Raw genomic sequence first — 25,831 nt, 5'->3', positions numbered from 1 at the left:
TTCAACCGACGGACTACACGGCTCATTTTTCTAATGAACAGATAACTAGATATATGTCTAAAATAAACGACCTACAGATTTGTGACCCTTATGGCTTACCGGACGGAGTTTTCACGACCGGATTTTGAACTGCCAGCGGAATACCCGGACGTGTATAATTACCTCATTAACTTTCCCTCACTGTTCAGTGGTGAAGCACTGTGTGCTTATAAATCTCTGCACAGTTATCTTTACAGAAATTCAGGATTTGTCAGCGACTCAGATGTGGCATCTTGTAAACAAGAAAATGATCCTCACTGGATGGGTAAGTCACCTTAAGTATTGAGTATAGCACTGACCAGCCGATTATAGAATAAGGTAATTCCAAATCGTCCGTGTTGTTTACATGTGTGGCCACTGCTATAACAAAAGTGACTACGCCACTCTCAGTTTCAAGGCTGAGAGAACCCTACAATAAGGCACCTGGATTTACTTCCCCACAACAGTTCAACATAAATAACTGAAATACAACTGTCATACAGTCATATAAAAAGCTTTTATTTTCTTTTAATTTCTCTTTTTAATTTAAAACAAGACTACTCATGGGCACTAGGCTCTCAGCCACATAGACAGAGGATAAGGTGACAATGTGCCTATTGACAACAGGAATGTGCAAATAGCAAAAATAATGTATGGTATAAATAGTATAGGTGTTCATGAGAGGAAAACCAAAATACAATACACAGCAAACATATTAATCAACAAGACACACACACAAAAAAAAAATACAAAAACCACAAACCCAAAAAAAGAAAAAAAAATTACTGCCACATGGGCACAGTCTAATTTGTTAAATGGTAACACAACACACCTGCACACACGTACTACTCTAATAATACTTAATTTGGTTTCCCCCAACAATAGCCTAAATACTACTAAAAGAATGGAACTACAGCCCATAGGCTGCACACTTTAAATGCACAAACCTAATACCTAATCACGACACACAGAATCACCAAAGCTCAATTTCCTAATTGCCCAGAGTATTAAACCAACAAAAAGAAAACTGATTAACACTCAGTAAGGAAAAAAAACAGTGGTGCCCCATCTACTGTTGCTGTAGCACCAATGGTGATGACGATGTGTTCCTGCATGTTTTTAACAAGAAAGTTGCCATTAGGAAAATACTATGGTTACCCACTTACAAAAAAAAAACATTAACCACTCCCACATAGCACTGGGCACCATAGTACTTTCACGAGATATATTACAAAGCAAAGGCAACATTACCTCCCGCTTGGACAGCTACCCAGAAACGAATTTTACTCATAGGTCAGGTTCCAGCTGGGTCCACCCCATCAGTAATACTGTGATAAATTCAATAATTAAAATCAACAACAAGAAAACATTGTTTAAATTTGGCTAAAGTCAGACATGACGTTACCTTCCGTTTGCTCGTCAAATCGCATGAGCTGTTACCCACACACAGGCTTCCAGCTGTAGGCCACTGGCAATACTGTGATTAAATTAAGCGAGGTCAATAAACTTGCAAACATTTACATAAAACAAATGCATGGACCGAATGCAAACAGATGCAATTTACCTTCCGTTTGCTTGTCCAGGCACTGAAATCACTACACACAAAACCAGCTGGGCTCACACCACCAGCTTCTTTGTAAAAAAGACAAAAATAACAACCACGGAGAGGAAACACAACATATACCACCGCAGGTGCTCAGCATCAACTCGGCGTCTCTTCCCAGGTGAGCTAAAGTCGTGACGTTTTAAACTCTACGTGAGACCAACAGGGAAAACAAGGGGCCAGCTGCCGTATCAAAATAAAAGTGCAGTGCTCCCATAGGCTACATTCACCCCCACATCGGAAGGGAACTGTCCCGGTGACCCACCCTCTCTATACTGACCCACTACAACTACACCAGTCTAAGATTTCCCCCCCAACGGGTGAGCTGCCGCCCCTAACCCCTCCCCAGTCCCCACTGCAGTCACAGACCGTGGTAATCGATGGGGGTTAGAGTGATGGCCCCGTTGTGCTCTGGACAACCGTCGAAGAATGGCCTCGACTGGGATGTCACTCCCCACAGGCCGTCTCCCTAAGGTCTGTGGCAACAAGACTGGGATCTGCAAGGGCTCACTGGGCTGGCCTGTGCTGAGGGCAGGTGACGTGTCCTGTTGTAGGATCGGGCCTCCTAGGTTGCCATCCATCCTGAAGGGGTTGGTCCTTGTCACAAGGTTTGGGGCACTGGGCTCAACAGACCCCTGACCTTGAGGCAATGTTGCGATGAGCAACAACTCCGTATCCTCTTCGGAGTCGACTTCCTGGTTAGACACACCTGGCTCGGTGTGCATTTCTATCGCACTTGGGTCCGCCTCCGATTCAGGACAAAAGTCAGTTGGGGAGACCCGTAACTCCGTCCGATGGATGTTCTTCACTGGTCCCTCACCATCTAAGGGACTGATGGCATAGACTCTTCCCTCATCATCTAAGCACCTCACCACTTTATATTTAACTGGACCCCATACGTCCTGGATCTTATTGCGGCCTTGCACATAATTGCGTCGATAAACAACTGTTCCAGGAGGAAGAAACTCTGCATTGGCCTGGGGCTGTTGGACTGCTCTTTTGACTGCAGCCTCTTCCAGGTGGCGCCCTGCGAGATCATACGCCACCCGGAGGCGTTCTTGGTGTTCTTGCACCCAGTCCTCTATTGAACCCTCCTCAGCACAATCCTCTTGAAAGCCTAGCAAAACATCCACAGGCAGAAAAGGTTTGCGCCCAAACATGAGCTCGTAGGGAGAGTATCCGGTAGAAGAATGCACTGTGGTGTTATAAGCAAAAACTACTTGAGGTAAGTGTTTTGGCCACTGTCTCTTCTTCACCGCTGGGAGAGTACGCAGAAGATTGTGCAGGGTGCGGTTGAACCACTCACATTGTCCATTCCCCTGAGGGTGATAAGGGGTAGTGCGGCTCTTCCGCACCCCATAGAATGTACACAGGTTCTTCAGAAGGTCACTCTCAAAACTTCGCCCCTGATCTGAGTGGATGCATTGCGGAACGCCATATATGTAAAACCATTTCTCAGTTAGAATACGGGCCACGGTGTTTGCCTTCTGGTTAGGTGTGGCATACGCTTGGGTAAACTTGGAGAAAACGTCCATAATTACCAATACATTCTCTTGGCCATCACTGGCTCGCTCTAACATGGTGAAATCCAGTGCTACTACTTCCAATGGCCTGGAAGCCAGGAGATGCCCCGGGAAAGTTCTCAATCTTGGCTGGCCCGCCTTGGCCACAGTGCACCGCTCACAGTTCAGACACCACTGCTCCACGTCTTTTCGGAGTCCAGGCCAGTAGCAGCGCTCTCGCAACAGCTGGGAAGTTCTCTCACATCCCTGATGGCCATGATCATTATGAAGGGCAAAAAGCACCTTGCTGTGCAGAGACTGGGGTAACAGCAACTGGAGGACATCGATGGCTCCATCTGGTGATTGTACCAGCCAGTACAGAACCCCATCCCGATCCCGGATCCTGTCCCACTGGCGCACTAACTCCTTAACAGCTGTGGGCTCCTGCCCACGTTCAGCTGCGGATGGTACCACTCCCCTCTTCCAATACTTCAAAAAGGAGCCCAGAACCGGATCAGCAGCTTGTAAGACTCTAAGTTCTTGCTTTTCTCGAACTGGAAAAGCATCAATGACACCACAAGAAGCACTGTGGGTGCTAGCAAGAACAGTACTGGCCTGCTGGATAGCCAAGGGAATGGCTGTGCCTGGGACTAGCTCTGACATGGACGTTGGAGTGGGTTGGCCCGGCAACCGAGATAGAGCATCTGCATTTCTGTTCATAGTCCCTGGGCGATACTTGATGTCAAAATTGAACAGCGCTAACTGAGAGGCCCAGCGCTGCTCAACGGCACCAAGCTTAGCTGTCTGCAGGTAGCTAAGGGGATTTTTATCAGTATACACTGTGAACTTAGCGCCTAGCAGATATTCTCTGAATTTCTCCGTAATTGACCATTTCAAGGCGAGAAGTTCAAGCTTCATAGCACTATAATTAGACATGTTACGCTCTGATGGATGCAATCCCCGGCTTGCAAATGCTACAGGCCTCTTCTTGCCTTCATATTCTTGAGACAGTACTGCCCCCAGACCGGCATGACTGGCGTCTGTTTCCAAGATAAATGGCTTGGAAAAGTCTGCATATTGCAGCACAGGTGCACTTACTAGCTTACTCTTCAACCCTGAAAATGCAGCCTCACAGGCATCGTCCCAATGTCCGTCTAATGAGCCAGACTCATACTTCTTCTTGGAGCTTTGCAACACCCCAACTACCTTATGCAAAGGAGCCGCCAATCGAGCAAAGCCCTCCACAAAGCGCCTATAGTAAGAAGCAAAGCCCAGAAAGGACCGTAGCTCTGTCAGCATCTGTGGGCGCCTCCACTCTGCCACTACCCTAATTTTCTCTGGATCGGTCGACACTCCTGCAGCCGAGATGACATGCCCCAAATACTTCACTTCGGACTGGAAGAAACTACATTTCTTTAGTTTCAACTTTAGGTTATGGTGCTTCAGTCTCCCCAAGACAAGCTCTAAACGCTGCAGATGTGATTCAAAGTCGCAGGAGAACACTATGATGTCATCCAGATAAAGCAGTAGGGAATGGAAACGCTCATCTCCAAAAATACGTTCCATGAGATGTTGAAAAGTCCCAGGAGCGTTACACAGCCCGAATGGCATCCTATTAAATTCAAACAATCCGAATGGTGTACAAAAAGCTGTCTTTGCCTTATCATGCTCAGCCATTGGCACTTGGTTATATCCAGAGGCCAGATCAAGGGTGGAAAAGAGAGTGGCCCCGGTCAAGGCATCCAATGACTCCTCTATACGGGGGAGAGGAAAAGCATCCTTTCGAGTCTGTGCATTTAGCCATCTATAGTCGACACACAATCCGATGGTGCCATCCTTCTTCTGCACGACCACAATAGGGGAAGAATAGGGACTGCAGCTCACCCGCACCACCCCCCTGTCTAGAAGCTCACCAATGTGGGCCCTAACGAGATCGTACTGTGAAGGGGGAAGTCTACGATAGCGCTGTCTCACAGGTGCAGTGTCTAGTAATGGTATTTCGTGATGTATGAGGTCAGTACACCCAATATCTTCTTCACTCTGGCTAAACACACAACTGTACTGCTGGAGAAGTGCTCTACCCTCCTGATCTTGACTGGAACTGAGATTGGGCCACGAGATGGCTGACAAGTCGAGGGGACTATGTTGAGCCTGAAGTGTATTAACCTGCACAATACATGCTGTGTCCCTTGCTCTCTCCAGTGTAATAGCACTACTGTTGGTCTGCAGTTCTACAACAAACAATTCACCTAGAGTGAAGTGGCTCGGCGTGGCAACCAAACATCCTGTACCCCGACATTAACTATAGGCACCCATACCCTCCCCCTTTCCACCGAGAGGTAAGCCTTGGAAGCCAAAAGACCAGCTGGCAGCCTGCTAGTGGGTTCAAACAAAGCGGAGTGAAGAGCACGACCAAAGTGTGTGGCACAAGTGGCAGCTACCATCTTCAGCGACCCAGCTGGCACACACACAGACAAACGCCCACTCATTTTAACACGCCCCAAAAGCCCCGTTTCTGGCAGGCAGTCTAATTTGTGGCACTCAAACAAAGCATTCCTCCAACCCTCACTTGCTCTTTGTACGATAGGAGACTGAAACAGAGTGGAACCATGTTGTTGAAAAAGTTCCCCATAACACCCACTTATTATATTCATGCCCAACAGACCAGGGACCTTGGCTGCACCATGTGAGTGGGGATGATCACGAACAACAAGAACACCCATGCGTGGCAGGGCCTTACCTAGAACTCGAACATCGAGCTCCAAGTACCCCAAGTATGGGATGTCTAGGCCGTTAGCTGCCCTAAGCTGAAGCCAGTTGCACTCTCTTAACTGTTTGTCATCCCAAGATTGAAAATGGCGATTAAAAAAACTCTCGCAGATGGTTGTTACCATTGAACCTGTATCAAGTAGACATGGGACCCGAACCCCTCCCATCTCAACTTCGACTACTGGACAAGACCCAATAAGCTTTAAATATTTTGCGGTTATGATTGAGCCATTAAAATCCCCTTCTGATGGCCGACTCTCTGCACCAGAGGGGGCTAATTTCCCTGTGGCCCAGAGACTACAGCTGCCACATCCGCTTCAATTCCCTGCACAGCCACCCTTCCCCGTATGGTTGACCCAGAGCTGCTAGCCAGTTCTGTACGACAGAAACGGGCAATGTGTCCCGGTTGTTCACAGCACAAACATATGGGTTTACCGGCTGGTTGAAAATGATAAGGCCTACGGGAAGGTCCACTTGGGCCCCGACTCTGCATGTTGGGTGAGTGTGAGGAGGCCAATTGCTGCAATATAGCATCCAACTGTGCTTGTTGTTTTCGTAAGCATTCTTTCAGTTCTGCTAGTTCGTCATTAAGTTTAGCAGTGACTACATGGCTATCAGCTCGACACTCACCCACCACCAGAGCCTGGGAATCACAGGAATAAGAATGAGGTCGTGGCACACAAACACGCTCCCCATCCTCCACCCAACGAACAGCCTCGCTGCATATGGAAAGAAAAGAAGAACGTGGATTAAGCCTAACCAACTTCTTCAGTTCCCGTCTCAACAGCCCATCCCATACATGCTCAATAAATTGATCCCGGACTAAAGCATCTGAGTCCAAAATGCCTCTGGGATTGTTACGCTTTATAGCCTCCATCAAGCCCAACAAGGCATGAGAAAACTCACGAATGGACTCCCCCTCTAATTGTTTACACTGGAAAAACTGCTTTTGGAGAGAAATAAACGATTTAGAACATCCATAGGTATCAGTCAAAACTTGAAATATTCTGTCTGGATCATTTCGCTCTATGGAAGGGTGGAACTTTATCTCATTTTTTGCTTCGCCATCTAAGAGGTCATACAAAAACAAAGCCTGCTCTGCCCAGGACATGTGTCATACTTCCAGAGATCTACGGGCCTCCTCCACCCACTCCTCTACTGGCAGAGTGTCTGTGTCTTTCCCAGAAAACCTAGGACATTTTCTCTCCCTTGGCAAATATATGTAACGTTCAGATCTATGAGATACATTAGCAATACCAGCCCCTGAAGAACCACCCCCATCATTCCCACTAGAGCTAGCATAAGAAATACCAGCCCCAGAAGTACCACCCCCATCATTCCCACTAGAGCTAGCATAAGCATCAGAAATACCAGCCCCGGAAGTACCAACCTGACCAAAAGTAGCACACAAGTGGTCATTATCAGCCTGCAGCTGTTGAATGCGTTCATTAAAAAGTCTAAGATGTTCATCAGGGTTCACTACTGTATCACTATTACTCATGACTGATTACCAACAACAATTAAGCAAAAAAACAAAACAAAACCAAAAAGCACTAGTTCAGAGGCACAAAATTTCAGCTTAGCAGAAAAAGCAGATCTTTTTAACCTTGCCGTTCGTCTAGAAGGCTGGTCGTCTGCAGGGCTGGTCACTTAGAGGGCCTTTCGTTGACTGGAGGCAACCACTGTTTTTCTCCCAAAAAAAAAACAAAATACATACAAAACCAACTTAACTCTGAAACTTCATGACAGTTGCACTCAGCTATCCTGCTGACTACGCTGACTACACCACTGCTATAACAAAAGTGACTACGCCACTCTCAGTATCAAGGCTGAGAGAACCCTACAATAAGGCACCTGGATTTACTTCCCCACAACAGTTCAACATAAATAACTGAAATACAACTGTCATACAGTCATATAAAAAGCTTTTATTTTCTTTTAATTTCTCTTTTTAATTTAAAACAAGACTACTCATGGGCACTAGGCTCTCAGCCACATAGACAGAGGATATGGTGACAATGTGCCTATTGACAACAGGAATGTGCAAATAGCAAAAATAATGTATGGTATAAATAGTATAGGTGTTCATGAGAGGAAAACCAAAAGACAATATACAGCAAACATATTAATCAACAAGACACACACAAACAAAAAAAAAAATAAAAAAACCACAAACCCAAAAAAAGAAAAAACATTACTGCCACATGGGCACAGTCTAATTTGTTAAATGGTAACACAACACACCTGCACACACGTACTACTCTAATAATACATAATTTGGTTTCCCCCAACGATAGCCTAAATACTACTAAAAGAATGGAACTACAGCCCATAGGCTGCACACTTTAAATGCACAAACCTAATACCTAATCACGACACACAGAATCACCAAAGCTCAATTTCCTAATTGCCCAGAGTATTAAACCAACAAAAAGAAAACTGATTAAAACTCAATAAGGAAAAAAAACAGTGGTGCCCCATCTACTGTTGCTGTAGCACCAATGGTGATGACGATGTGTTCCTGCATGTTTTTAACAAGAAAGTTGCCATTAGGAAAATACTATGGTTACCCACTTACAAAAAAAACCATTAACCACTCCCACATAGCACTGGGCACCATAGTACTTTCACGAGATATATTACAAAGCAAAGGCAACATTACCTCCCGCTTGGACAGCTACCCAGAAACGAATTTTACTCATAGGTCAGGTTCCAGCTGGGTCCACCCCATCAGTAATACTGTGATAAATTCAATAATTAAAATCAACAACAAGAAAACATTGTTTAAATTTGGCTAAAGTCAGACATGACGTTACCTTCCGTTTGCTCATCAAATCGCATGAGCTGTTACCCACACACAGGCTTCCAGCTGTAGGCCACTGGCAATACTGTGATTAAATTAAGCGAGGTCAATAAACTTGCAAACATTTACATAAAACAAATGCATGGACCGAATGCAAACAGATGCAACTTTACCTTCCGTTTGCTTGTCCAGGCACTGAAATCACTACACACAAAACCAGCTGGGCTCACACCACCAGCTTCTTTGTAAAAAAGACAAAAATAACAACCACGGAGAGGAAACACAACATATACCACCACAGGTGCTCAGCATCAACTCTGCATCTCTTCCCAGGTGAGCTAAAGTCGTGACATTTTAAACTCTATGTGAGACCAACAGGGAAAACAAGGGGCCAGCTGCCGTATCAAAATAAAAGTGCAGTGCTCCCATAGGCTACACATGGATCTGGTGTTGGAGAGGTAGAGGCTTTTCAGTGGAGGTTTGAGTAGCTGTTTTCTGAGCTTAGTCAACAGGCCGGCTCTGCCTGTAGCCTCGCTTTTGCTTCGGCTCCCGGCGCCACCTCCTTCCCTTTGCTTCCGATAACAATCCACGGAGACCCCGCTGGTCTCGCAATCTGGTCTCGTCCGGAATGTTTGTTTTTTTTTTTTCTCATCCAGAATGTTGTGCATGCGATGGAAATCGCTACAAACCGTAATTTTCTGCTGGAAACCAATGTCCAGTAAGTCCATACGGTTGTAGTGGATATTGAAGTCCGGTACAGATGAACAACATGCAAAAATACACACAAAAAACATAAAAACTGTGCACAGGTAGGGAGAGCTTGTAGCCGCAGCCGTTGTAGGAGAATTGTATATAGTAGGGTTTTCCAGAAGAAAAGGTAGAAGTAAAAGCAGAAGTAGAAGTAGAAGGTGGAATATGGCATTTGACCGACACGATGGCGTCTGTCACAATCTGGATCGGCTGTGACGTCACATGCAAGATCTCTATACTAAAGGTGATTTGCTCTTTAAGAGAAAAAATGCTGGAGCAAGATTGATGATTGGTCAGTTTGTGGAGGAGTTGAAGGCATTTACCTGATTTAACTTTAGGACATTTACAAAAATTCAGACTGGCAACAATCATCATTTCAGTCATAAGAAAACGAAGTCATGAGTCGGTTTGTTGTCACTTCACTGTGTGAAGAGTCACATGAACATTTTACAGGTTTTTAAACACTTTATGATTCACACTTTTTTATGAGTGGTTTTCATTTTCAGATATGATTTTCTCACACTTATAAAATCTCAAATGTGATCGTACATGGTTTTCACTTTTTCACACATGCAATTAAAGGGCATAACAAGGTGGAACGCATTTATATTTCTATATTACATCTGAAATATGTTACATGTGATTGTGTGTGTGTAATTTTTCTGTAATGATTGAGGCAATATATTTCCAAACTAGACTAATACAGAGATTGTTTTACTGGTGGAACGAGTTACTGAATGTATAATCTATGTGGAAACAGAAATCACATGATCGTTCACATTCATGGAATAAAGTTTATTTCTTTAATTATTTGCAGGCACTCTTTCCTTTTCATTTGCATCATCTAATATTAATTACACTTTACATAAATTGGAAAAGAAAGACTTAACAGATTTCTGCACAGAGATAAGAAATTCAGCACAAGTGTACAGTGGAACAAGCAACAACTTAATATTTAATAAAAACTTACATGGCTTAACAGATAAATTAAACTCTAGTGGATGAACAGTTTCCTCAGTGAAAAATCAAAATGAGAATTCATGGTATGAATCTAAACCTTCTCCTAACGCTTTGCTTCTGACTGAAAACACAGAAACAGGTGTATCAGGGATATACAGTGTATTAAATATTATTGATATAATGTTTTATTAGAGTTGTTACCTGAAGTGTCAGTTGCATCTGTTTCCTTTGACGAGGAAGAAAGTTCCAGTAGCGACTCCGAGCAGTCCGACAGCCAGACCCACTCCACAGAACACAGAGGGACCCACACTGGGAAGCTCAACATCCACCTCTACACACACATACACACACGGTTATTTCTACTCTAAGGAAAGACTGAATCAGTAGTTAAACTCTCCGTCTCACCCCATGTCTTGGTGTCGGGCGTCTCCAGGGCCTCGTGCTCCACTGTGCAGGTGTAAACGTCTCCTTCCTGTGGAGTGAAGGGCAGGTGGGAGAACTGGTTGTAGGTTTTGTCCTTATTCAGGTAATAGCGGCTTAGTGTGGATTGTTCCGTCACATCCACACTGTTTTTGGTCCAGCGTACAGTAACAGGTGGAGGGAAAAATCGTGTGAAGTGGCAGATGAGCATGTTCTCTGAACCCAGCTCCATATTTTCTTTGGGATAGACGGAGCTTTGTGGGGCATCTGGAGAAAAATATAAAGCACGTGCACTATTGGTATGACTGAGACTGTGATACAGTCATTATTTCTTCTGGCTGTCGATATATAGAGGATGTTACACGGTTGTGTGAAGATATGAAGTTTATCTTTGAGTGGTGAATGGATACATCATGAGGGAGCGAAGCGAATGAGTGAAATATTTTTCAACATGAGAAAATAAACTTCATGTCTTTAAGCCAATGTGTAATATTATTTGTATTATAGAAACATAAAAAAAACACAAGTTAATCAAAAGTATTTTAATTTTGAAACGGTTCACCATTTTGACAACACACATCTAGTCAGCGGGAAAACACTGGGAGTGACATCATCAGAGTGAAATATCGGGAATTATGTCACTCAGATCCACAGTGTATTTCATATGAAAAATGCGAGTTTTTATTGTGTGATTTTCTTTTTATTATATTGACACATTCACAAACAGAAAGTCCCCAAATTTATCAAAACAATTCATCAATTTCCTCATGAGTGAAGATATTGGAGACTGTGTTACTCAGGTCCCGGATGTAGCTCCTATGAAAAATATGAGTGGTGTATTTCCCAGTAAAACACTCGTGTCCATATAATAATAACCAACAGGAATCTGGAACCTAAGCTGTGATTTTAAATGTGAATTCTGAGGACAGCAGCTTAATTACAGGTTTATTAAACATAAAATGTAATGGATTACACTTCATTCAGCATTTATAGATGATAAACAGATGCCAGAGAAAGAACATGGAACATGACTATTTACAAATAAACCCTCTGCTTGTGTTCACGACTGAGTAATGTGCCATCCTACTGCCTCAGATCATCTTCACATTTTCTAGCAAGTCAATTATAAAATCTATCTTTAGCTCCATAATCCATAATTGGGACGTGTGTGTGTGTGTGTGTGTGTGTGTGTGTGTGTGTGTGTGTGTGTGTGTTGGGGATAGAAATAAAAGCAAAGATTTATTTAGATTTACAAACCCCACACTTCAACAGTTACTCTGTTCAGAGAGAACTTTCTTCATTTCTATAAATTTAACTGATAAATAGTTTGTGTTCGGGGCGAAGCAAACAGCTGCTGTGATGATGTGCTGCATTCTGGGATGTTTTAGTCGAATAAAAAGCCTTTATGAAATGAAAATAGTGTGAGACAGCAGTGCTGTAGTGTCGGCTGTGAGATTAGAGTATTGTACAGTAAATGAGAGCTTTACAGGCTGGAGACTGTGATTGTTCCTGTAGTTTACTGACAGTGTAATGGTCAGTGATTTACAGTCAAATCTACAACAAATCTCACATCTTCATGCTGGAAAATCATTTTAGACTCAATATCATCAAGGTAAATTTGTGCTCCTATAAACACTGAGTTTCTCACCCTGTGGCACCGGCTGGCCTTTAAAGTCCTCTGTGAACACCTTTAAGTTTTGTTGGCAGATGGGCATGTTAGCCTCGGCAAACTCGTATTGTTTGGGGAAATAATATGAATCGGCGAAGGGAGGCAGCATCATCACTACTTTCTTCTTCTCAAAATCTGCATAAAACAGCTCATCTCCATCATCCTCATGCGTAAACTCCTTATTCTTCTCTGAGCATTCCAGTAGTTCCGTTTCATGATGTTTAACTGGAGAAACACACACACACACACACACACACACACACACACACACACACACACACACACACATTCAAACTGCAGCAGCCTGTTACTACAGTGAGATAAAAACATCATCACTGACAAAATCACATCATTTTTGTGATGATCTGAAATGATCTGTCTCATTTAAATCAAGCTCTACAGCTTAATAACCAAAACACCACCATTAACACTTTATATACACTCTTCTAATTACCACTGGGGAAAATATTACAGCAAATTTACACATAAATAAATATCTCACTTACACTGTGATTCAGTGTCCCTCACACACATTAGTGTGAAAAAGATGAGAAATAATTTCATCCTGAAGTTTGTCAGTAAACCAGCAGCTCAGATGAATTCACTTGTCACTGACTTCCACACACTGAATAGAGACAGAAATACAGCCGAGTGCAGAGTCAGTGATAAATAAATCATCCAATCAGATCAGTTCTCTCCTCACAGTCAGCTGGGTTCAGGCAGACACTCAAGTGAGTTTCACAATTCCTGATCCTTTACTCTTTCCATACTGAGGTGCGCTGATCATTACAAACACAAAGAATTAAAACACTGGGAGCACAAAAAGGAAGAAATGAAAAGCAAGCAGGAGAGAAAGCGAGAAATCAGAGCAATATTAAAATCCTGAATAGTCTTTAGGTTTCAAAGGTCAAACAAACAAAACAACAACAACAACAATAATAATAATAATAATAATAATAATAATAATAATAATAATAATTCCTGAATTTTTGAGCTTTTGTGCCTGAAATAGTAAAAAAAAAGGGGGGGGGGGGGTCTGAAATAATAAAACAAAATAAAAGTTTAGGTTTCAAAGGTTAAACAAACAACAATGACATTAATTTTTACAGCTCCTGAAATTTTGAGCTTTTGTTCTTGACATAGAAAAAGGGGTTTGGAATTAAAAAAGAAAGAAAGAAATGAAAAGCTGTGTATCCTGTTCTATTTTATGTTTGGCATCGTACACATTTTATAACAATAAAAACAAAATAAACAAAGTGTCTGTGCTAGAAGTGATATCTGTACCGTAAGTAGTTTTGTCAGTAAACACGTACTGGCGTCTCTTTTCTTGTGAATAAATCTGCTGTGGTGTTCTGTACAGTTCACTACAGACGGTCTTAAATAGCATTGTGTAAACACTGTATACACTCTGTAGTGCACATTATATGTGTGGCGGCCTGCGTAGTCAAATTCCCACATCTTTTACTTTAGTATTTCGAAAAAACCCACAAGGGTTCCTGAACTGAACTATGTTTCACTTTTTGCACAGACACATCTCAACCAGTAGTCCAGTAGAAAACCACAATTAAATGTTTAATTCCAAGTGCACTGAAGGACTGGTGCGTTCCAGTCGGAAGACGGCATCCTGTGTAGGCAGCATTCTTGGGGCAGCATCTGTGCGCTCCTGAGAAAAGGACTGTCCCAGTCAGAAGACAATCCCATAATTCAGTGTGCCAGACTGGAGTTCTGGAAATTTTGGCAAACGTGGCAGAACCAGTTGTCACTCCAACAGATATAATACGGAAATTGGTCTGTTGCGAAGGTAACCTCCATTTATGTAGCTAGCTTTTGCTGCTAATTAACAGCTCATGAGCTAGCAGATATTTACTGAACAGTGGATGGATTTTATTTTAATTGTACCGAGGTATAGTGTTTAGTTTCAGTGGTTTTCAGACAGATCGTACACTTATCACTGACTTCTGACTCGGGCTCAGTCAGATAATTTAACATGATTTTTATCAAGAAATATGAAAGTTATCATGATACTGAGTAGTGAATAATCAAATCTATGATCTAATAAGTCTGAAAAAATAAATAATCAAGAACAGTAAGATTCATTTGTTTGTTCATGACACCTCATCTGGCCGTGTCTCTTTCTGATGATTGTCCTGAGGAGGAGATGAGCGAAGAAGAAAGAAGACCGAAAGCTGCAGAATCAAGAGTCCTCTGATTTTTAGGAGAAAAAAAACTGCCTTTGTTTTTATGGCTCCTGAAATCATACTTTTCTGAATTTAATGAAATTTGTTGCTTTAGTTTGAGTCTATAAAAACATCTAACATGGACATAGTTTTGAATCAGTTTGTTTTTTTTATTTATAATGCCAGGAAAATAGTGGCCACTCGTTTGAGATCCATTCAAGCGGGCGATAATTAAGCAATAACGAACTCACAGGAGCGTGGTGATACTAAATATCCACATGGCCGTGATTCAGCTGTAGACACAAAACTGCAGGCCGAGTGCTGTAGCTAATCCCAACCGCCAAATTTCCTTTTTACAACAAGACTGTAAAGAAGAAATTAATATCGTATCTGACAAAGTAACTGTATAGTGTCGTAGTAACTCACATTTCAGACACAATGTGAACAAATGTTCTGTTCAGTTTTGCTCCTGTAGTGGAAATCACTCCTGAAGAAGCTTCACTCATTTTATAGCGTGTTGGCTAACTGGCTAGCGCACTCACTTTGATTTGTATATTTCTGCTGCTTCTGGTAAAATTGTCTTCTCTTTTTCCTTTTTATCCTCAATAGTGATTGAGGTTTTATTAGGTCAAACAGGCTAATCATCATCACCACAACATAAAATATAATAACATGGATAATTGTGGGTTGTGATTTACCCCATTGCAATAACATGAAAAAAGATAAAAGAAATCCTGGGAAAATCTCTGGAACTCAGGGAGAACATGCAAAATTCCACACAAACAATAAACCAAGCTTAGGTTCAAACCAGAGGTCTGATAGTCTGAGTGTATATTATACCATCAAATAATTTTAATAAAATGCTGAGGGCCTTTACTGATTTAATGCAATGTTTCTCAAAATGTTATCTGAGGACACCCTGGGGGTCTGTGATGCACAATCAATAATAATTAAACTATCCATCCATTATGTATATTGTTTATCTATCAGGGTTGAGGAGGTTCCTGAAGCCAATCCCAGATGATTTCAGGTGAGAGTCAGAGTTCACCCTGGGCAGCTCACCAGACTATTGCAGGACTAACACAGAGATGAACAGCCATCACACTCACATTCACACCAATGGGAAATTTAGAGGAGCCAGTTGACCTAATCTGCATGTCTTTGGACTGTGGGAGGAAATCAGAAAACCTGGAGGAAACGCCACACAGAAAGACCCCAGCTGGCCACAAGGTCGAACCCAGAACCTTCTTGCTGTGAGGCAACAGTGCTAACCACTGCACAACCAGGGTTTATTATACTGAAAAAAATAAATATCCAAAATAATATTGTTCACATTCCAATAATGATATGTTTGGTGGGGATCTGTGAAGTTTATTCTACAGTTAAAATTGTTCCTGACTGCAAAAAGTTTGGGAGTGCTTGGTTCAGTGATATGTAGCTCTTTATTTACGAACTTTGTCAGATAAGGAAGAGATATTTTATGCAATAATTTCCTGTATATAAAGACTGTCGAACCTGGTATGTGTGCAGGTGGATGGGAAGGAGGACTCAGGAGACCAGCAGATTTTGACTTAGCTTTGGGTCTTGCTTTATTTCTCCAACAGGCACTTTACAGAATGCTCACAACAACTCAACCGGTAAAACAAAATAATACACAGTCTGAATATTTCAGGACTTTCCCCTCAATCAAATCCACCAACACTTTCAAAGGTCACACTTTGTCAGCTCTGTTCCTTTCTCTTATGTTCACGGCCTCTCTAAAAGATAAATAAAAGAACATATCTGTAACCTTGAATTGGACTGAAAGGCTGTTTTTCAAACTGTATGAACTCTGTACTGTACTATTATGTATTTGAAATGAACACTGATGCCTCAGTATCTCCACTAGACGTCACTGTGTTTGTGCTGTATGTGTTCATATGTATGCATGAGGTCAGATGAAGAAAGAGGGAATCACAAAACATGGAGGAACTGAACCTCTGACTCATTTAGCTCATGTAAAGGTTGCATTAAGTTGACAGATGGCTGATTGGTTTGCTATTTTCTCCATAAATATTAAGGAGAGAGGAATCACATAGTACAATATTTATTGTACCCCTTAACATAATCCTATTCAGACTATTGAAATATTAGACTTGTCATTTAAATGTGTACAATGACACTGTGGCTATTTGTTGGTGTATGTAGGGTTTTTTTTTAAATTAATATTTAAAATGTCCAGCAATTGTACACATTAAATCCAATTCAACATTATTTATATGCACTGAAAGGTGCAAATGTTGGCTTTTACAGCTTTAAAGATAATTCCAGTCTAATTATGTACCTTCCATTAAAGTATGCTATTTCTCCATTTCCATTTGAAAGATACATAATAAAGGTACAAAAGGTACCCCTCCAGCAATAAAGAACGGTACAGTTAAGTACTCTTTTTTTTCTGAGAGAGACAGCAAACTTTATGCTAAAAAAAAAAAAAGCCCCACAGTCACTAAACACGCATCTTGGAGAAGTTCACTGAAACCATTTCCAAATGTGAGCCAATCACAGGGCAGGGATATTATTACATCATCAGTTTCTCGGAAAAAAATATGTTGAAAAGCCTGCCATGAAAGTCTAAAGAATAAAGAAACACTTATTCTTTCAATATATTATAGTGATGTCCTGTTGAATAAGAGGCGTAATAATATAATGTTGGTTTGAAGAAGATGGAACAGGGCAGGAAACTCTGATTAAATCCCAGTGGAGCATGAAAATGATGATGCTGTAAAATGATGCGCTTTAGACAGCTGAAAAGCTGAACTCAGTCCCATTGGTTTTAAATGAGCTGTCCATCATTTTAGCATGATGTTAAGATATAATAACATGATGATCTGACTAGGTGATCTTCTTCCATTGTCCCAAGGTTGATATTTGCATGCCCATTGTAGGTGCTTTTGATGGTACAAAAGGTTTAGCATGGGCACTCTGACCAGTCTCCAGCTATGCAGCCCCATACACAAAAGGGTGTGATGTGCTGTGTTTTGTTACACATTCCTCCTGTAACCATCATTAATATCGTCTGTGCTTTTCTGTGCCACAGTAGCCCTCCTGTTGGTTTAGATCAGGCTTGTAGTACTCGAGTCCAGGACTCAGACCGGAGTCCGACTCATGTCCTGATTTTAAGGACTTGTTACTTGACTTGGATTTGAGCACTGATGACTCAGACAGGCATTAACTGCATTCGGACTCATAAATTGGAGACAAGGACTCTGATTTTTTCTTTATTTTTTGTCACATAGGATAATAATTTGGCATAAGATATTTATAGCTACATTAATTTTTGTACTAATTTCGTGCAAGAGTGTCACACCTGTGTGCCTTGGCGCGTGCATCAGATAGACTCTCGGGCGCTCTGGACATTGCACGCGACAAGCGGACTCTCACACACGCCATAAACGACTTGCACCTGCACAGGATTAAGGTGCAATCAGCGTGCCTGCATTAAACTGATACATTACCGAGCCTAATTTCCTTGTTTGGTTTCCTGATCCCTGATTCCCTGTTTCTCGTCTTTGATCCTGCCGAGTCTACGATAGCCTGTTTGTGCCTCGCTCGACATATCGCCTGTTTCACCGTTTTGCGATTTTGCCTGCCGTTCTGGATTGTTTACCATCTTCACTTGTATTAATAAACACATCTTCTGCACTTACATCCGTCTCCCAACCATCTCTGACGGAATACTTCACACTCCCTGATAAAGAGAAGCACATTCACCTGTTCATACGGCATGTTCAGGAACAAACTAATGTTAATGGCACTGAAACAGACACCGTCAAATTGTGCGGTTGGAGTCTTGTTCTCGGATTTGACTCAGACCAATTGTGGACTTGACTTGAAATTTTATTTAATGACTTGGACTTGACTCAGACTTGAACACTGGGGACTCGAGACTGGACTCGGACTTGAGGTTTAGTGACTCGACTACAACCCTGGTTTAGATCAGATGGGATGGGCTTCATTGCTCTCTCTGTCAATCAGCCTCAGGCACACAACCCCCCGGTGCTGGTTCATGGTTTGTTCCTCCGCAGACCACATTCAGTCAGAACTCACAAATGCTGAGTGGGAGCAGCCCATAAGCCTTACCAGCGATTCTCCAAACCCAGTCATCTGGCAATAAGGTTCTGGCTCTTATAAAAATCACTCAGGATTTCACGCCTGCCCATTTCTCCCACATCCAATATATTGACGATCAGAACTGAGTATTTGCTTATTGTATAATAATGTGTATATATAAATATGCAATCCTGGATGTATAAATGACATTTTGATGAGCAAAAATTTAAACTACACTTACTGGAAGTGACCTGTAACTGTATCAGATGAGTGCTTGATCAGCTTTAACAATGGGAATGTTTTCCATAATGTGGAGCACAAAATAATCCAGAACACTGAATCCACACAGTACAGTATTTTATTACATCAGTGTATTATATCATGGCCACATCGCACGTGATGTTTGTCAGGTGCACAGTGTGGTATGCTGGCAACAAAAATATAATTAAAAAATGTGGACAATAATTGTGGGTAAACACATACTGTATTGTTAAATTAAGAAAAAAAAACCTCAATGATTGAAAATCGATAAGATCTTTTATATATGACTATTCAGCCTTAATATCTCGTCTCGTCTCGTCTTCTTCCGCTTATCCGGGACCGGGTCGCGGAGGCAGCAGTCTAAGCATGGAAGCCCAAACTTCCCTTTCCCCAGACACCTCGGCCAGCTCCTCGGGAAGAACACCGAGGCGTTCCCAGGCCAGCCGAGAGACATAGTCCCTCCAGCGTGTCCTGGGTCTTCCCCGGGGCCTCCTCCCGGGGGGACATGCCTGGAACACCTCCCCAGGGAGGCGTCCAGGAGGCATCCGAAAAAGATGCCCGAGCCACCTCAGCTGGTTCCTCTCGATGTGGAGGAGCAGCGGCTCTACTCCGAGCTCTTCCCGAGTGACTGTGCTTCTCACCCTATCTCTAAGGGAGCACCCAGCCACCCTGCGAAGGAAACTCATTTCAGCCGCTTGTATCCGCGATTTTGTTCTTTCTGTCATTACCCAAAGCTCATGACCATAGGTGAGAGTCGGAATGTAGATCGACCGGTAAATTGAGAGCTTCGCCTTTTGGCTCAGCTCCTTCTTCACCACGACGGACCGGTAAAGCGACCGCATCACTGCGGAGGCTGCACCGATCCGCCTGTCGATCTCACGCTCCATCCTTCCCTCACTCGTGAACAAGATCCCGAGATACTTAAACTCCTCCACTTGAGGCAGGACTTCTCCACCAACCTGGAGAGGGCAAGCCACCCTTTTCCGGTCGAGAACCATGGCCTCGGACTTGGAGGTGCTGATTCTCATCCCAGCCGCTTCACACTCGACTGCAAACCGCCCCAGTGCATGCTGAAGGTCCTGGTTTGAAGAAGCCAACAGGACAACATCATCCGCAAAAAGCAGAGATGAAATCCTGTGGTTCCCAAACAGGATTCCTTCCGGCCCCTGGCTGCGCCTAGAAATTCTGTCCATAAAAATTATGAACAGAACCGTTGACAAAGGGCAGCCCTGCCGGAGTCCAACATGCACTGGGAACAGGTCTGACTTACTGCCGGCAATGCGAACCAGACTCCTGCTCCGTTTGTACAGGGACCGGACAGCCCTTAGCAAAGAGCCCCGAACCCCATACTCCCAAAGCACCCCCCACAGAATACCACGGGGGACACGGTCGAATGCCTTCTCCAGATCCACAAAGCACATGTGGACTGGTTGGGCAAACTCCCATGAACCCTCGAGCACCCTATAAAGGGTATAGAGCTGGTCCAGTGTTCCGCGACCAGGACGAAAACCGCATTGTTCCTCCTGGATCCGAGGTTCGACTATTGGTCGAATTCTCCTCTCCAGTACCCTGGAGTAAACTTTCCCTGGGAGGCTGAGAAGTGTGATTCCCCTATAATTGGAGCACACTCTCCAGTCCCCTTTCTTAAAAAGAGGGACCACCACCCCAGTCTGCCACTCCAGAGGCACTGTCCCCGACCGCCACGCGATGTTGCAGAGGCGTGTCAACCAAGACAGCCCCACAACATCCAGAGACTTGAGATACTCAGGGCGGATCTCATCCACCCCCGGTGCCTTGCCACCGAGGAGCTTGCAAACCACCTCAGTGACTTCGGCTTGGGTAATGGACGAGTCCACCTCTGAGTCATCAGCCTCAGTCTCCTCAGTGGAAGACATGACGGTGGGATTGAGGAGATCCTCAAAGTATTCCTTCCACCGCCCGACAATGTCCCCAGTCGAGGTCAACAGCTCCCCACCCGCACTGTAAACAGTGTTGGCAGAGTACTGCTTCCCCCTCCTGAGGCGCCGGACGGTTTGCCAGAATTTCTTCGAGGCCGACCGATAGTCCTTCTCCATGGCCTCCCCGAACTCCTCCCAGTTCCTAGTTTTTGCCTCCGCAACTGCCCGAGCTGCAGCACGCCTGGCCTGCCGATACCCGTCGGCTGCCTCAGGAGTCCCGGAGGTCAACATGGCCCGATAGGACTCCTTCTTCAGCTTGACGGCATCCCTTACTTCCGGTGTCCACCACCGGGTTCGGGGATTGCCGCCACGACAGGCACCGGAGACCTTGCGGCCACAGCTCCGAACAGCTGCGTCCACAATGGAGGTAGAGAACATGGTCCACTCAGACTCAATGTCCCCCGCCTCCCTCGGAAGCTGGGAAAAGCTCTCCCGGAGGTGGGAGTTAAAGACCTCCCCAACAGAGTGCTCGGCCAGACGTTCCCAGCAGACCCTCACCATACGTTTGGGCCTGCCAGGTCTGTCCAGCTTCCTCCTCCGCCAGCGGATCCAACTCACCACCAGGTGGTAATCAGTTGACAGCTCAGCCCCTCTCTTCACCCGAGTGTCCAAGACATAGGGCCGGAGATCAGATGAAACGACTACAAAGTCGATCATCGACCTCCGACCTAAGGTGTCCTGGTGCCACGTGCACTTATGGACACCCCTATGCTCGAACATGGTGTTCGTTATGGACAAACCGTGACTAGCACAGAAGTCCAATAACAAAACACCACTTGGGTTCAGATCGGGGAGGCCGTTCCTCCCAACCACGCCCCTCCAGGTGTCACTGTCGTCGCCCACGTGAGCATTGAAGTCCCCCAGTAGCACAATGGAGTCCCCAGTCTGAGCACCCCTCAGTACCTCTCCCAGGGACTCCAAGAAGGCCGGATACTCTATACTGCTATTTGGCCCGTAGGCACAAACAACAGCAAGAGCCCTCTCCCCAATCCGAAGGCGCAGAGAGGCGACCTTCTCATTCACTGGGGTAACTCCAACACATGGCGGCTGAGCTGGGGAGCTATAAGCAAGCCCACACCAGCCCGCCGCCGCTCACCACGGGCGACTCCAGAGAAGTGGAAAGTCCAGCCCCTCTCGAGGAGCTGGGTTCCAGAGCCCAAGCTATGCGTGGAGGTGAGCCTGACTATCTCTAGCCGGTACCTCTCAACCTCCCGCACAAGCTCAGGCTCCTTCCCCCCCAGTGAAGTGACATTACATGTCCCAACAGCCAGCCGCTGTGTCCGGGGATCAGGTCGTCGAGGCCCCTGCCTTCGACTGCCACCCAATCCACATTGCACCAAACCCCTACTGCTACCTCTGTGGGTGGTGAACCCACAGGAGGTCGGGCCCACGTCACCTCTTCGGGCTGAGCCCGGCCGGGCCCCATGGGCAAAGGTCCGGCCACCAAGCGCTCGCATACGAGCCCCAACCCCGGGCCTGGCTCCAGGGTGGGGCCCCGGCTGCGTCCTACTGGGCGACGTCACGGTCCTGGATTTTTTCTCCATAGGGGGTTTTTGGTGAACTGCTCTTGGTCTGGCCTGTCACCTAGGACCTGTCTGCCTTGGGAAACCCTACCAGGGGCATAATGCCCCCGACAACATAGCTCCTAGGATCATTTAAGCACACAAACCCCTCCACCACAATAAGGTGGCAGTTCTAGGAGGGGTATTCAGCCTTAATATAATGGATAAAATTATAAAACAATATTTAAAATGGTTCTTTTATGCTTATGCATTTCCATTTGTACATCAAATTGGGTTAAATTTATTTTTTTGTCTTGCTTTTATGCTATGTATTGCAATCACAAATGAAATCTCATTATTTGGGAGTTCATTATACACTGCAATATCTTTGGCTATTCCAAAGAGCAATATAGCTTTTTTATGCTAAAATTTCCATGGACATAACATATTAGGTCCAAGATTACATTTATTTATAGATTATTTCTTCATGAGTTATTGAGGCATGGCATAATGTCTGACTCTACCTCATTTTTACATTACAGCCTGGAATAACTGATTTCATAAATACAGTATTCCCAATATCAGTCAGGGAATGGGAGGCAGATGCAAGTGGGAATGCAAGCAGTCTTTTTAAAAGCAATACAATGGTTATAGATCTACACAAATGTATAAAATGTGAATAAGGGTGAACCAGCGACACCTTTATAGATCTGACACCTTTCTGTTTTAGCCAGCATTAACTTTTTCAGCATTTTGTGCTACAGTAGGTCTTCTGTTCTTCTGGATGGTACCATATGTGCTATGTGAATCTATGAGCCTTCGGCACCCATGACCCTGTCGCCAGTTCACCGGTTGTCTTTCCTTGGACCACTTTTGTTCAGTACTAACCACTGCATACCGGGAACACCCCGCAAGATGTACCATATTGGAGATGCTCAGACCCAGTCATCTCACCATCACAGTTTTGGCAAAGTTGCTCAGATTCATACACTTAGCCATTTTTCCTGCTTCCAACACATCAACTTCAAGAACTGACTGTTCTCTTTCTTGCTGCCTAATATATCCCACCACTTGATTGGTGCCACTGTAATGAGATGATCAATAATATTCACTTCACTGATCAGTAGTTTTAATGTTATGGCTGATCAGTGTAAATATTTCCTCAAACACATCCCGCTGGTTTCAGATTTCCTCTATGTTTTACATCTTCATGTTAGCCAAATGCTAACATACAGCATAATCACCTACACATAAGCAGTGAGAGCAAGAGACTGAAAGATGATGATTTCTGACTCGTGGGTTTATTACACTGCAGCCAAAATCACTTTTAATATCAGTGAGTGTGATGCTGTTATTGTGAAACTTCCATCCATCCATTATCCGTAATTGCTTATCCTGTGCACAGTCGCAGGCAAGCTGGATCCTATCCCAACTGACTATGGGTGAGAGGCGGGGTTCACCCTGGACAAGTCACCAGGTCATCACAGGTCTGACACAGAGAGACACACAACCATTCACACTCACATTCACACCTACGGTCAATTTAGAGCCACCAATTATCCTAACCTGCATGTCTTTGGATTGTGCGGGAAACCGGAGCACCCGGAGGAAACCCACACAGACACGGGGAGAACATGCACACTCCACACAGAAAGGCCCCCATCAGCCACTGGGCTTGAACCCAGAACCTTCTTGCTGTGAGGCGACAGTGCTAACCACTACACCACTGTGCCGCCTATTGTGAAACTTGTTTCTTTTATTTCACTCAAGCAAGTCAGGCTATTACTGTAATAAGAAATTGAAATCATCCACAACCTGTACATCCATACATCCTGAACCCTAACCTGCTCGAACCCTCACCTGTTCAATTATAACCTATCTGAATTGTAAGCCACTTTGAATGAAATAGGACATTGGTGCTATACCAGGGTGGAATCCTGTTCCAGATTTGATAGCTGTAATACGGTTTATACCTTTCACTCACAGCTGAAACTCCACATGTTAAAGTCTTTCTCAATCTCAGTCTGCAAGATTTGATCTTACTGATCCAAAGGTTGTGAGGTCAAATCCCATGACTGAAAGGAAGTCACAGTTAGGCCTGTAAATATCACACTTAACTCTCAGCTGGTCACCTCTGTGCTTTATTTATGTTGGGAAGCCATGGCCTAATGGTTAGAGAAGCAGCTTTGGGAACAAAAGGTTGCTGGTTCGGTTCCCTGGACCAATAAACCTAATCTCCAACTGCTCCCCAGGCTGCTCATGGTACGTTGTATGCTGCTCTGGTTAAGAGTGTCTGAAAAATGCCTGTAATGTAACATTATGCTTCGCTTACATGATTAAAATTTTCTGACAGAATAATAAATGTACTGTTATAGAAAGTAGACAGTAAATCAAATCATTGTGTATATTTTCTGGTGTTGCAAATTAAAAATAATGACCAGATTTCAGCTGAGTGTTTTCAAAGCTAAAGAACACATTTTAGAATCAGCTCAATGACTCTCCTGATTAAAAGCATCATCTTATAAACTCAGAATGATCCATCACACTGAAAACAATTTCATTTTTAAATTCATTTCATTATTATTATTAGTATTATTTATGCATTGTTTTTTTTCCCCCAGAGGAAGTGAAGCTCCCGACCCCAAACAGGACCTGATTCTCCACTTCAGCTTGAATTAAGTTCAGAATGCATAATCCAGTCGTAATGACGCCACAGAAATACAGCAGGATTAAAAGTTTACTCATAAGAACTGTGTTAATTTCATCAGCTATATAATGCAACATATATAAATCTGTCAAATGATATTTATGAATAGAATTTAAGTCATTTACTGTTTTAAAGAAAATTTTACAGCAATTTCTTTTACAACCAAAAGTTTATTAAGAGTCAGCATCCATACAGAATCAAAAATCAATCCAGTTCTTACCATTAAAATAAAATTTAAGTGACTGATGATACAAAACCAGAAATTTACAGATAACTGTTAGTATTGAATCGTAATAAACAGCATCACTAAAACTAAGGAAGTGATCCAGGTTAAAATAGACTGTAGGGGGCGCTAATGATTTAATAATGAAAATTTTACAAGGCTACATTTACTTCTGTAATAGTAATTAATTATTTCATAACTTTCAGATGCATTATAAGGAATTAATTTATACATTTTTAAGCTGAATGTAGTATCTAAGCTCAGTTTGTCAAATTTCTACTCAAGAACTCTTATAAAGCCTATAATCAAGATATTTAACATCAGTTTCAGCAAAATCTGACAGAAAGCTGGTCTTACATTAAGGAAAGTGATAATACAGATGCAGATGCACATATTATGAAATGCTCATTTCTCAGCAGG

The 25,831-nt window shown here is 43.5% G+C and overlaps 2 protein-coding genes across 3 annotated transcripts in view; both read right to left on the bottom strand.

Moving 5' to 3' along the window:
• LOC132892780 (H-2 class II histocompatibility antigen, A-U alpha chain-like) overlaps nucleotides 1–25,831 on the bottom strand; it is a 153,253-nt gene that overhangs the window by 94,784 nt on the left and 32,638 nt on the right. The window lies entirely within an intron of this gene.
• Nucleotides 10,240–13,288, bottom strand: LOC132892781 (H-2 class II histocompatibility antigen, A-U alpha chain-like). 2 transcript variants are annotated; one of them, XM_060931163.1, is made up of 5 exons: nucleotides 13,001–13,288; nucleotides 12,474–12,629; nucleotides 10,811–11,092; nucleotides 10,607–10,736; nucleotides 10,240–10,526 (listed from the first exon to the last, which is right to left on the bottom strand). In XM_060931163.1, exons 1-4 carry the CDS (start codon nucleotides 13,056–13,058, stop codon nucleotides 10,615–10,617), a joined length of 618 nt encoding a protein of 205 aa, XP_060787146.1. In that variant the 5' UTR covers nucleotides 13,059–13,288; the 3' UTR covers nucleotides 10,240–10,526; nucleotides 10,607–10,614. The 2 variants fall into 2 exon arrangements, with proteins under 2 accessions (XP_060787146.1, XP_060787144.1); XM_060931161.1 differs by having other exon boundaries at nucleotides 10,241–10,526; nucleotides 12,474–12,719.

The sequence above is a fragment of the Neoarius graeffei genome, chromosome 10, assembly GCF_027579695.1.
Source record: "Neoarius graeffei isolate fNeoGra1 chromosome 10, fNeoGra1.pri, whole genome shotgun sequence".
NCBI lineage: Eukaryota > Metazoa > Chordata > Actinopteri > Siluriformes > Ariidae > Neoarius > Neoarius graeffei.
Note: the sequence above shows the minus strand (reverse complement) of the source record. Positions and strands in the feature narration are given on the sequence as shown.